The sequence below is a fragment of the Aristolochia californica genome, unplaced genomic scaffold (genome assembly GCF_029961685.1).
Source record: "Aristolochia californica isolate CCGP_79_NKW_82.1479 unplaced genomic scaffold, dmAriCali1.0.hap1 SCAF_2, whole genome shotgun sequence".
Taxonomy (NCBI): domain Eukaryota; kingdom Viridiplantae; phylum Streptophyta; class Magnoliopsida; order Piperales; family Aristolochiaceae; genus Aristolochia; species Aristolochia californica.
Window position 1 is genome coordinate 42569775 of NW_027181881.1, and position 13577 is coordinate 42583351.

The window sequence follows — 13577 nt, forward strand, 5'->3', positions numbered from 1 at the left end:
CTTTGTATGACAATAAAGTTTTCACCTATACCACCCCTCCCCCCCCCCCCCCCCCCCCCCATGCCATTTTATGACCAGAAACAAAAACATATTTTGCCCCAAGCATTCAAGTGAAGAGTAGAATTTTTGACATCATTTCCCCCCTTCAATGTTATTGTACTCATCTCCTGAGATCAGCGAATTCCCTTGCTGATTCTCTTGGTAAAATCAGAGCCTCCCTCCAACCCCTTAGGAGGAGAGTTCCTCTAAATTCTATTTTGTTTTTGCTCTTCTCTTTAATAAAATTATCACTTCCTTGAGTTCTGTTTAATCTACATACATCTTAGCTCAGAACTACTGCAATTACATCAAGGTGAGAACCCAGCAGAAGTTCAAGGTCGGATCTTCTAATTTAGCTAATGCTTTCAGCTCGAAGCATATACCACCAGGGAATATCTAAACTAGCACTAGTACCTTACAGTAGTAGACATGTAACCTTCCACTATTAACTTGTGACAACCTTCCATTAATATGTTTAGAGGGAAGCCATTTTGGTCACGAGATTAACAGTGTTAAGCCATTGAATAGCCTCAGTAGGATTAAGAGTGTCTAGAGAAAGCTCTAGGATGGGGTACCAACTCAGCCAAGATTAAAAACTTTGGAAAAATAAGTGTCTATGTTGACTGCATCAAAGAGGTAGTTTAATGCACAAGTCAAGGGGATGTCCAACTCTTATTCCCACATACAAACGAAGATCACAAGTAGCTCCAGCCCTCAATCTACAAATTATAAGTTCTATGAGCCTTATAATCGTTCAATCAATTAGAAACCCCCTTTATCAACTTCGGTCAAACCCTAGGCTTCTGACCAACGATAAAAAGGTCAGGAGGCGGCTCACCTCCAAGTCAAGAGTTTCTATGGAGTCTTGCCAGCTCAATCCCAAGGAAGCCTGGCAACAATAACAATCCTTACTATCTTCCATTCCTTTCATTATATATCATGAGCCTTTTTCCATTCTATTAGCCTAGCTGCCATTCTCCTTTGATAATTCAGCTAGTAACACCTACATATCCCTCCATCCACCCACGAGTTCCACCCTCCATCTCAGCCATCTCACCCTACAGAACCGACAGCCACCTATATTGAGCCACATTACCCCCTTATAGTCACCCAACCTTGGACTATACCCCCCACCACAAACCCACCATCCAAGCCACTTCATCTCACCACTCAAGTCCCTAACACATACTAATCCACCCTCCATGCGTGTCATCATCCCTAGAGTCCCCTCAGGTCCTCTACTACCCCAAAATACTCTTTCCCCCTAAATCTTAGGAGAAGATAACCTCACCTTCCCTATTTTCTCTCAGTACTTCCCTAACTTCTTTCCCAAACGCCTCTAGACTTTCTAAATTTAATCTAGCTTCCCTTAGCATCTTAAATATCCTTTTCTCAGACCAAAACATATGTGAAAACCTCTTCTCTTACATGCAACCCATCCATTAAAGACGGGTAACCTAAGTATCAAACTAAGCCCTCCCACTTTTGTATGTAAGTAGGATCGTAACAAAAGTTGAATGGGCAATCAAATCCAGTGGGCAACAGTAAGAGCCGCAAAAGTTGGCGACTAGTTATTCAAAATAAAAATCACAACAACAGTAATATAATAGTGACAAAGAACGAAGACAAAAAATAGTAGTGATTACAAAGCAACGCCACTAAGAACCTGTAAAATACCTAAATAGTAGTGATTACAAAGCAACGCCCATGACTGGAATGCTTACAGAAATTGCACATATTACACTAATTGCTTAGTTGGTCACGCACACGATGTAATAAAAGAAAAAAGGTCACCCAACAAGCACGACGCATGGAATTCCATAGATTTGTCAAAGTTGGCGACTAGTATTTTCAATCAATCCAGTGGTTTTAAGAGTTATTTAGTAGGTAACAGTAAGATCCGTAAACGGCAACTACACACTGACCCAGAACTTCAGTGCCAGTCCACAACTCGTGCTCATGAAAGTCACGATCTGATGGGAAATGGATAAGTTTTTGTAAGTATTTTATACAACCCGATTTGACGGATTGAAATGATCCCATATTAGGCACCATTTTCTTCTTTCTTCACTCCATAAATGCTTCCAAAAATTAATCAGATCATGGATTTGCCATTAGTAGATCTTATAGCCTTGTGTGATTAATCAGGATCAGTCGCTTGACATCTGAAGATGGTCTTAGAAGCAGTTGGAAGCGGCGAGCTACTGCAAGCTCACGCTCACCTGTGGAACAATCTCTTCAGCTTCATAAAACCCATGTCCCTCAAATGTGCAGTAGAGCTGGGTATACCTGACATCATTCACAACCATGGCGAACCCATGAGTCTCTCCGATCTCGTCTCAGCCATTCATATCCCCGTATCCAAAACCGATCAACTTCACCGCCTCATGCAATTGCTTGTCCATACTGGGATGTTTTCCCTCTCCGTAGAGAAACACAAAGACGGAGAAACGGAAAAGATGGAGGAATTCTATGCTCTTACGCCCTCCTCCAGGCTCCTTGTGAAGGATGTTACTAAGGAGTGCCTGTCGCCCTTTTTCCTATTCATGCTGGACTCCTCGGTTATCAACCCCTGGCTCTTCTTCTCTGAATGGTTCAAGAAAGAAGGAACAACTCCATTTGAACTCTGCCACGGCCTCACCATCTGGGAGCACGCGAACCGATGCCTGGACTTCAACGACAAGTTTAATCAGGCCATGTCAAGCGACAGTCGGTTCTTGATGAGCACCCTCGTTACAACGTGTGCACATATCTTCAATGGATTGAATTCCTTGGTCGACGTGGGTGGTGGAACTGGAGGAGCCTCCCTGGCACTTGCTGAAGCATTCCCTACCCTGGAAGTTACGGTGCTAGACCTTCCACATGTTGTTGCCCGCTTTCCTGCTGACTCCGGTGTAAATTTCACCGGCGGAGATATGTTCCAGAGGATACCCCGGGCAGATGCTGTATTTCTCAAGGTACGTAACAAGTATTTTCAATCTTATTCCGCCATGAAGTACTTTTGTTCTCAATTCTGATACGTTAGAATGGGTGACAGTCGATTCTACACGATTGGAGTGACGAAGAGTGCATAAAGATATTGCAGAAATGTAAGGAAGCGATTCCATCCAAAGAGGATGGCGGGAAGGTGATCATACTGGAAATGGTGGTGAATTCAAACCGGGGAGATCATAAATTCACAGAGACACAGTTCTTCTTGGATATGTTGATGTGTGCGGGTGTGAACGGCAAGGAAAGAGGAGAAGATGAATGGAAGAAACTTTTCGAAAATGCCGGTTTCTCTCATTACAAAATAACACCTGTGGGCTTGTTCTCCGTCATCGAAGTCTTTCCCTGACCGCAATGAGTTTCCATTAATATAGACGAGTATTAGTCCATAGATAATTTCATATTTCAAAATATAAGCTTCTAAAGTGTGGATCTTAGAAAGCAGTATAAGGGTCTGTTTGGTTGTTTAGATGTTTGTATGATCCAATTTTCACGTAATTTACAGGTGTCGATTTGGAGATATAAGTGGTTAAATTATGAAGGGCATATTAGTCATTGTACCCATTTCTCAATTAAGTGAATCAAAGGGGTTTAGATAATGATTCTGATCGCCAAAAGAGTGGCCTGTTGGCTCTCGTTTCTAACTTCTTCTTCTTTTTTCTTTTTTTCTTTTTTTCTTTTTTAACTTCTTCAATTAATTTCTTTTTCTTTTTATTGTTTAGATAATATTAAAAGAGGAAACTCCAATGATAAGCCTATGTTCACTAAAGAAAAATAATTCTTCACACAATCAAGAATTTGTGGCATACCCACATTACTAAGGAAGGCCCACACATCCAAGTTTGTTAAAAGACGACTCAATCTCGTAAAACCAAATATGGCCCACACATCCAAGAGATGTGGAAGATAGGTTCAAGGCCAACAAATCAAGGAGAAGGCTTATAAGCCCACATAGTGATGATAGGATGGTAAATAAAGATTTATCTCATAAGAGATGATATTGATGTCATTAAGTTAAGTTCTAGGGGTATAAATTTAATATTATAGTTTTATTAATCTATAAATTGAGCTTCAGGGGAAAGGTTAGGACATAAGTCCATAACTTCTTCTTTCTCCTGTTTTCTCCATGAGCTAAATCCATGGAGTCCTGAAAATCATCATGGTATTATAGTATTGATTTTCAGGACTCATAGAATGGCTTTTTAAAATTTATCGTTTTTTTTTTCTCACACAGAATCACAACCATCATTCTCTCTGTAGTGAGAGAAGGAGATTACCATCACACATAATCACAACCATCATTCTACCTGTAGTGAGAGAAGGAGATGACCCTCACAAAAAAAAATTACATCCATCGATCTCCCTCTAGTGTTCGTGTTGTCTCTACATGTAATGAGATTCAAAGAAACCACCGGCGAAGATATCGGTCTTGATGATGTTGAAGATGCTAAAGGAAGCATGAGATGGCTGCAAGAGGTGACGAATGAACCACCAGTCACCAATGTTGCTTGTTGTTCAGGCTACCATTCTTATGATTTATGAGTTAAGGCACATGGAAAATACAGCCTTTCGAACAGCAGGCATCGCTGTTTCTAACTCGTTGGTGACTATTCAGCCGACTTGGTCGTTGCCATTGCTCTCGTCGGAAGTCATATAGCTTTGCTGACTTACTCTGTTCAGCCAACGCCTCTGCCATTGCATGGTTTGATCGATGCTCTGCTCTGATTACCATCCCGAGCCAATAGTATTGCTCTCTACTACATTAGCACTATCCTATTGTTGGAAGATTGCAGGACAAACGTTTTTCTTTTCATCCAAGCTGGCCTTTCCATACCGAGACTCAGATCCTCAATCTTGGTCCAACCTGGTATATTTTCCATCCCAAGTGCTGCTGTGTTCCTGTTTGCTTACCGTCCAAAGTTGGCTAATCTCCAGATCGTATTCTTTCTGATTTACTGTTGTCTATCTCGATATCATGCTACTATCAATTACTGACTTTCTCCCTACCTGTTTGATTGCCCCTGCTGAAAATTCGTGAATCCAAGGTGCTGGAAAGTCATCGACATTGGCATCGTGTTGGAAAGTCGCAGTTTCCTCACTAGCACGTCTTCAAATCAGCACAACAATCAGATTTTCAGAAATCAATGCCAGAGTCATTAACATCTGGGAACGTTTTTGTCGCACTGGCATCACGAGGAAGACGGAGATGCTATTCTTCTCTGAGATTTTCTACTTCTTCGAGGAATTTTTCCATCTTTGGAAGCTCTGTTTCTTTCTATGCTCTCGTTGTTGTCTTCTTTGTTCGGAAGCAGCGCAGACGCTCCGTTTATTTTCGGAAGGTCCTGCGTTGTTGTTTGGAGAGTTGCCATCCGAAAACCCTCTTCGTGTATTTTCTGTTGTCCCGCTCTATTCGGAAGTGGGGAAGACGACACTATTTCTCTTCATCAACTGCTATGTTTCCATTTCTGGATGATGAAGACGATGGCCACTGATTTGCTATTTTTTTCGAGTGCCAGCTGGGTTGCCACTTTGGAGGGCGAAGAGTCCAGCATTGCACCATAATTGTTTCCGTTTTTGGAGGTTGAAGACAACTACTTTTCCGCTCTGTTCGGAAGCGAGGGGAAGACGAATGCCGAATTAAAATTTCACCATGGTTTTTAATCGAGCACATGTTCTGAACAAGACCCGGTCCAGGTGGAGTAAACCTAGTGACCCACTCGGGCTAACCGCATCTGCTTCTGTCCGGCTAGGCTTAACTCGAGCAAACTCAGACCAAGTCAACTAGACTCGGCTCACTTGTTTTTTGGCTCGGTTATTCATGTCTGGGTCCCGAGTTCTATACCTATTTTCTCTACAACTTGACTATATTGGTCTACTATTTGATTTGGCTCGACTCGGTTCCATGTAGGGGTGGCATCGAGCTGAGCCGAGCCTGAATCTACATATGTTCGAGTCAAGCTTGATTTCAATATTTCAAACTCGAATTCAAACTCGAACCCAACCCAGCTCAGCCTCGAGCCTAAAATTGTTATTGAGGGCAAGCCCAATAATTTTAACATAGTTCAAGCTGAGCTCAAACTTCAACATTCATTTAAATTTTTTTTAAAAATACATGTTTTGAGTTCAAGCTCTAACATACATTTAAAACCTGTTAAAAAATACATGTCTTGAGTTCAAGCTCTAACATACATTTAAAACTTTTTAAAAAATATATGTCTTGAGTTCAAGCTCTAACATACATTTAAAACCTTTTAAAAAATACATGTCAAATAAATTGTATATAAAATTATGTATACATTTTACATAACATTGGGCATATATTTTACATAAAATTGGGCATGACCTTCCTATGTTCGAGTGAGCTTGATTTAAATATTTTGAACTTGAGCTCGAGCCAACCCTAGCCTCGAGCCTAAAATTGTAATCGAGCGCGAGCCTAATAATGTTAAATGACTTTGAGCCTTAACTTACATTTAATACTCTACATAAAATATATGTCAAATAAATTATATATAAAATTATGCATATATTTAAAAAAAATGATAAGGGAAGTTCGGGATTGAATCTCGATAATAGATTAGAATGCACCAATATTAATCTTTTTTTACCCCAAATGTTGTCTAACTTATTCTGTAATTTCTGAATCTCGCCATAAATTTACTATGGCCTCCTCCTTAGTGCCCTTAGTTGAAATTTTATATTCTAGGAAAAACTAGAAATGTTTTTCCTAGGATACATATTTAAAAAAAAAAACCTTTAAATAAAATCCTATTACTATTAGTGACTGACTAGAAAATTACAAAAAATATTTTAAAATTTTCTTAGGAAAGTTAAATTGACCTCTTATTGCCTCTTCCGAGGAAATAAATAAAAATTAATAATCAATCTAATATATTACTATACTTATCGATAAATTTTTAATCAAATAAAGTATCAAACACAAAATTGCTATGAAAATTACGTCATGCTAAAAGTATTACAGCATCAACTATCAAATACTTATTCAAAAAAAAATTATATGGTTTTCTAGCCCATCTTGGCAGGAAAATCTTACTTAGAAAATTATATAATTTTTTAATAAGAATTTCTAATTAGAAAAATGTTTTCAAAAAACATGAAGCACTAATAGTCCCTAGAAATGTATTTCTACTAAAAATGTAATTTCAACATTTCTTGAAAAAACACTAATATGGGTTTGTTTTTAATAAATTTTTATTACCAATACTACAAATTATTTTGTATGTCATGAAATTTATCTTTGTGATGGGTCAATTAAATTGAAAGGGTATTCTAGATGAGTCTTATTTAGTTGACAATCCATATTAATAACTGAATGCCAATTAATAGGATCAAATTCATCTCCTTTACCTACTGCTCCCTACTTTCGTCTGTTTTAGACCTTTCGACCCTCACAAAGACTTGAAATACACTCTAATTATGAACAAGAGAAACTTTCAAACTGAGAACAAGATTTAAATACAATTATTTAAGTACATGGTTCAATTGTACAAGAAAATATTAATAAAATATTTCTCATGTATATAAATATTTTTTTTATAAAATAGTTTATATTTTTTTCCACAATTTTCACTTTAATTATATTTTTAATTCATTTATAATTTTAAATATATTTTTTAATTTTTTTCCTTCACTCTTCTCTTCTTCTTGCTATTTGTTTCCTTTTCCTTTTGTCCTTCAACTCTTATTTATTTTTCTTTTCCTTTTTCCCTCTCCTCCATTTTTTTCTTTTTCCTTTTTTCCTTACTCTCCTATTTTCCTTTTTTTCTTCCCTTTGTTTTCTTTATATTTTTATAAAATGGTTTATATCTATTTTCCTCATTTTTCACTTTAATTATAATTTTAAATATATTTTTAATTTTTTTATTTTTTCCTTCACTCTTCTCCTCTTCCTACTATTTGTTTCATTTTTCCTTTTGTCTTTCAACTCTTATTTATTTTTCTTTTCTTTTTTCTCTCTCCTCCTTTTTTCTCATTTTCCTTTTTTTTCTTCCCTTATTTTTTCTTTATATTTTTATAAAATATTTTATATTTATTTCCTCATTTTTCACATTAATTATAATTATAATTTATTTATTTTCCTTCACTCTTCTCCTCTTCTTGCTATTAGTTTCCTTTTCCTTTTGTCATTTAACTCTTATTTATTTTCCTTTTCCTTTTTCTCTGTCCTCCATTTTTTTTCTTTTTACTTTTTTCCTTTATTCTCCCTTTTTCCTTATTCTCCCATTTTTAATTTTTTCCTTCCATAATTTTTTTCATTATATTTTTATAAAATATTTTGTATTTATTTTCCTCATTTTCCACTTTAATTATAATTTTAATTCATTTTTAAAAAATTAATATATTTTAAATTTTAAATTTTTTTCCTTCACTCTCTCCTCTTCTTGCTATTTGTTTCCTTGTCATTTTTATTTTCCTTTTTCCCTCTCCTCTATTTTTTTCATTTTCTTTTTTTTCCTTATTCTCCCATTTTTTCCTTTTTTTCTTCCCTTTTTACTTTATTCCCTTCATTTTCCTTTTCTTTTTTCCTTCCTCTCTTCACTAGAGGTTTATTAGTCCCACATAGGTAAAAAGAAGAGAATGACATGAGAGGAAGGTTTATAAGAGCCTAGCTCGAAGGAAGGCAAAACGTGTTTACATGGACGGGGTGAATCGGTGATGAGTCTCGAAGACATCCCATCCCGTTCTCGGCTCTTGCCTGTTGGGTCTCGTTAAGTTAACAAGCTGGGTCACGAGCTTTTGAACTGAACCATGGTTCAATCGAGCTCGAATCGATAACTTAAACGAGTTCGAGATCCAAAAAAATTGAATCGAATCGAGCTGGAACCGAGTCGAGATCGATCGGCTCGCGAACCAGCTCAGTTTGATGCCACCCTAGTTCCTTGTCTCTGGCTGGATTATTATTTTAAAGTACTGGCAGCTTATTACTTGGTCAAAATATTATTTGGTGCACGGACTCACAGTGAATTTTCATTATTTGGTAAGTGTTATGGGGCCTAGGCCCATTTTAGTTGTTGCTATTGTGTCTCTTTAGTTGAGACATTATTATTGAAGAATAACTTCTTAGTTGTTGTCAGCATTAGTTATTTTGATGAAGTTGAATGCATATGGTGGCCCCAGAATTTTATCTTCTAGGCGGTTACCCGTTACCCCTTAATTGGCATTTTTACTCCTATCATTTGAGAGTCTGTCCTGTGGAGGAACACGGTGATGGAGGAGTTTTATTATACTTTTGAGCGATGCATATATACTCACTACCTACAAAAGATAGGAGTTCCCAACATCTAGCATAAGTTATTTGACTAGAGTATGGAGAGATGTCTTAAGGCTAGAAGTGATTTTACTCTCAATTATATAATGCTAGTTGGGCCTCTTGGAAGAGATCACCAGCTTAAAGGGGAGTGTTGGAAGAAATGGTGGACTTCCATTTTATACAGAAAGATCCTATACATCATTTTTAGCAAGTTGGGCTTTTATGATGTTCTCTCACCCCCAGCTTGACGTGAGTATTGGAAAATGGGCTCAAACCCACATGACCAAGGAAGGCCCACACATCTAAGTATGTCAAAAGATGGGCTCAAACCCATAAGACCAAAGAAGGGTCACACATCCAAGAGATGTGGAAGATGGGCTCAAGGCCCACAAATCAAGTGGAAGGTTCACAGGTCCACATAATGATGGTATGACAGTAAATAAAGAGTTATCTCATTAGAGATGACATTGATGTAATTAAGTTACGTTATAGGGGTATAATTATAATATTATAGTTTCATTAATCTATAAACTGAGCTTCAGGGGAAGGGTTAGGACATAAGCCCATAACCTCTTCTTTCTCTTGTTTTCTCCCAATGAATCACTTTCTTTTTTTCTTTCTGAGCTAAATCTATGGAATCCTTAAAAATCAACACTTTCTTGTGACTAAAATTGCTATGGTAGTCATACTCAATGCCAGGATAAGGACGCTCCATGTCAATCGCATGATGGTGGCCATGGTTTTGCCCACTACAATGAGCCAATGAATGATGGATAACATCAAGAGTTGAACTCAAAAGTCCCTAAGAGACCATAAGAACTATAACTAGGAATAGGGACTGTTATGATTTACAGGAAAAAACTAAGGCTAGCCTTTTTATGTTTGAAACAAGAGATCCATAAATAATTTCAGCATAAAATGAATCACTATTTTTCTCCAATTTGACAAAAGATGAGTAACCTTCTCAAACCTGCAAAACATCTACAGTATCAGTATGCCATGCAATACCACCTGTTGTTCCCAAAAGCATGCAAGAAATCCCCAAGAGCTCCCAGGGTATCAAATTTACCATGCCCCATCAAATAAATGCACCAATGTTAGCAATATTGCACTGTCCCTGCAAGGATTTGACTTGAAGGGGTCTTGAGGAAATTGAACTTAATTAGGACGAGGGTTTCAAAATTTTTTGATTATTTTTCAGTAAACTTAGGTTATAGGAACTTAAATAGTTCAAGCAAAAAATTACAAAAAAGGTCTAAAAAAAACCTGTATTGACAATTAAGTCCTAACCAAATCGGGACCCAACAAATTATGCAAAACTAGTTTCTTCAGCATAGATGCCTAGATTCAAAGGTTGAGCAGATGGAAAGATTGGATGAGCCGGAATTGATACTCAAAAGGGGTTCTGGAAACACCCAGTCCGTTTTCTTTCATACTATCCATAGTGATAGAGCATGCAGGACCTGGAAGATGAAAACTGCAGCGGAGTATTTCTGCCTCATTCCACTCGGTTAATGCTTTCTAGCAGCAATCTATCTATGAACTCCAGATCCAGAAAATTCGAAGAGAAACAGAAGGGAATGGATCAATACTTTCCCCACATGATTGTCACTAAAGACGATTTGAAACAGGTTCTAGTCTGAACGGGTGAGTTACCAAAAGTGAACTGCTTCGATGGATCAGAAAACAAAAAACAGAAGAACAGACCATAACTAATGTGCCAAACAAAAGCTTAAAGATTTTGAAAAATAAGAGTATATACTCACAACGTCACAGATGGAATGAGCGGCATCAGCAATGATCTCCGTGCTCCCAGACAAATAACCCGTGATAGCTTTACAGGCAGACAACCCAATGTCTACAACTAGAGCTAACCTGAAGACCCCCTCACCCTCTTCCACTCCATGATGATGCGAGTGGCCCATGTGCGATCTTGCAGTAATTTCCGTAGGATGAACAGAAACGTCATCACTACAGATATAACTAATGGGAAGGAGGAAATGATTGAAAGAGTTTCTGTTTTGGCTAGCGAAAGAAATTCGGGACAAGGAGTTCCTGTAAAGAGGACTAAGACCGAAGAATCAGAAACCCATTCCAGCACTCTTCGCCTTCGTCTAGATTGTTGAGGGAAAAGACGGAGAAGGTCGCTCGCGTTGCCAACCAGCAGTACTGCAAGACACGGATGGAGAAGTGGAGCTGGAATGAAGATGTCCGTGCACGACTGCAAGAATCGATTCCAATTCCAAGAGGTGCGGCGGAGACATAATCATGCTTACAGAAATTGTACATATTACACTCATTGCTTAGTTGGTCACGCACACGATGTATTAAAAGAAAAAAGGTCACCCAACAAGCACGACGCATGTGGATACCCCGGGCAGATGCTATATTTCTCAAGGTACATAACAACTAATTTTCAATTTTATTCCGCCATGAAGTACTTTTGTTCTCAATTCTGATACGTTAGAATGGGTGACAGTCGATTCTACACGTCTGGAGTGACGAAGAGTGCATAAGGATATTGCAGAAATGTAAGGAAGCGATTGTTAAGATTTACTTAGAGATTTCTTTCCTTAAGGAGAAATCTTGTAATATTCTGTAAATCCGGTGATTGAGGAAATTTCTATATGGTTTGAAGCAGTCCCCGAGGGCGTGGTTTGGAAGGTTCACGAATTTTATGAAATCTATCGGATACAAGCAAAGCAACTCAGATCATACTCTCTTCCTGAAATATAACAAGGAGGGCATCACCGCTCTTATTGTATATGTTGATGATATAATAGTAACTGGGAATGATCCAGAAGAAAAGAAATCATTGCAAAATCGTCTTGCTAGAGAATTTGAAATGAAGGATCTTGGCTACTTAAAATATTTTCAAAGCATATTTTCGTTGAGATAGAAAAATTCCTTCCTTAGATCTGGACACTTCAATGCCAAGAAAATATTTTAAGTAGCCAAGATCCTTCATTTCAAATTCTCTAGCAAGACGATTTTGCAATGATTTCTTTTCTTCTGGATCATTCCCAGTTACTATCATATCATCAACATATACAATAAGAGCGGTGATGCCCTCCTTGTTATATTTCAGGAAGAGAGTATGATCTGAGTTGCTTTGCTTGTATCTGATAGATTTCATAAAATTAGTGAACCTTCCAAACCACGCCCTCGGGGACTGCTTCAAACCATATAGGGATTTCCTCAGTTTACATACTTGTTTGCCTCCTTTGTTTTGCATAATGCATCCAGGAGGTAATTCCATATATACTTCTTCTTCGAGATCTCCGTGTAAAAATGCATTTTTTACATCAAACTGATATAAGGGCCAATCAAGATTCACAGCCAGAGATAGTAGAATCCGAACGGTGTTGATTTTGGCCACTGGTGCGAATGTCTCCATATAATCAATCCCGTATGTTTGAGTATATCCTTTGGCGACAAGCCTTGCTTTGAACCTTTCAATAGTGCCATCGGCTTTATATTTAATGGTAAATACCCACCTGCATCCAACTGGTGTCTTTCCTACAGGTAGGTCAACCACTTCCCATGTTGAATTCTTTTGAAGAGACCTCATTTCTTCATTCATGGTTTCTTTCCATTTAGAATCTTTCAAGGCTTCCTGCACACTATTAGGAATAGATATAGCAGATAATTGATTCACAAATACCTCATTTGCCTTTGACAATCTATGATAAGACACAAAATTATGCATGGGATACTGAGATTTAGAGGTGAGAAGAGGTTCATAATTGACTCTAGGTTTTCCTCTTGTGGTTCGATGAGGTAGCACTCTTAGTTGAGTTTCGGAACTTACCTGAGGTTCAGACATGGACTCGGACTCAGAAGGCAATTGATCCATTGGTACATTATGAAGGGGGGAAGATGACGGCTGAGACTCTGGTTGCATCACTTCCATCTGGTCTTGTCTTTCTCCATCCTGTGAATCATTTTGATGTCCACAGTTGTAATTGGAATATTGACCACTTGTACTATCCAAAATATCCAAATGATGATAAAGGGTCTTTAATTCAATCCTGTTCTCCTCCTGTATTGAAGACTCAGGAGTAGAATAATACATGTTTTCTTCGTGAAATACCACGTCAAGAGTGACATACAATTTTCGAGATGGAGGATGATAACAACGATAACCTTTCTGATGTTGAGCATAATCAACAAAAACACACTTGAGAGCTCGGGATTCCAATTTATGTCTCAATGACTTATGGAGGTGAACAAAGGCAACACACCCAAAAACTTTAGGTGGTAGATTCGACACAGCAGG

The 13577-nt window shown here is 37.9% G+C and overlaps 1 protein-coding gene across 1 annotated transcript; it reads left to right on the top strand.

Moving 5' to 3' along the window:
* Positions 1-2294: 2294 nt before the first annotated feature.
* On the top strand, positions 2295-3376 carry LOC137955107 (trans-resveratrol di-O-methyltransferase-like). The gene is made up of 2 exons (XM_068801978.1): positions 2295-2996; positions 3077-3376. Exons 1-2 carry the CDS (start codon positions 2295-2297, stop codon positions 3374-3376), a joined length of 1002 nt encoding a protein of 333 aa, XP_068658079.1.
* Positions 3377-13577: the final 10201 nt, after the last annotated feature.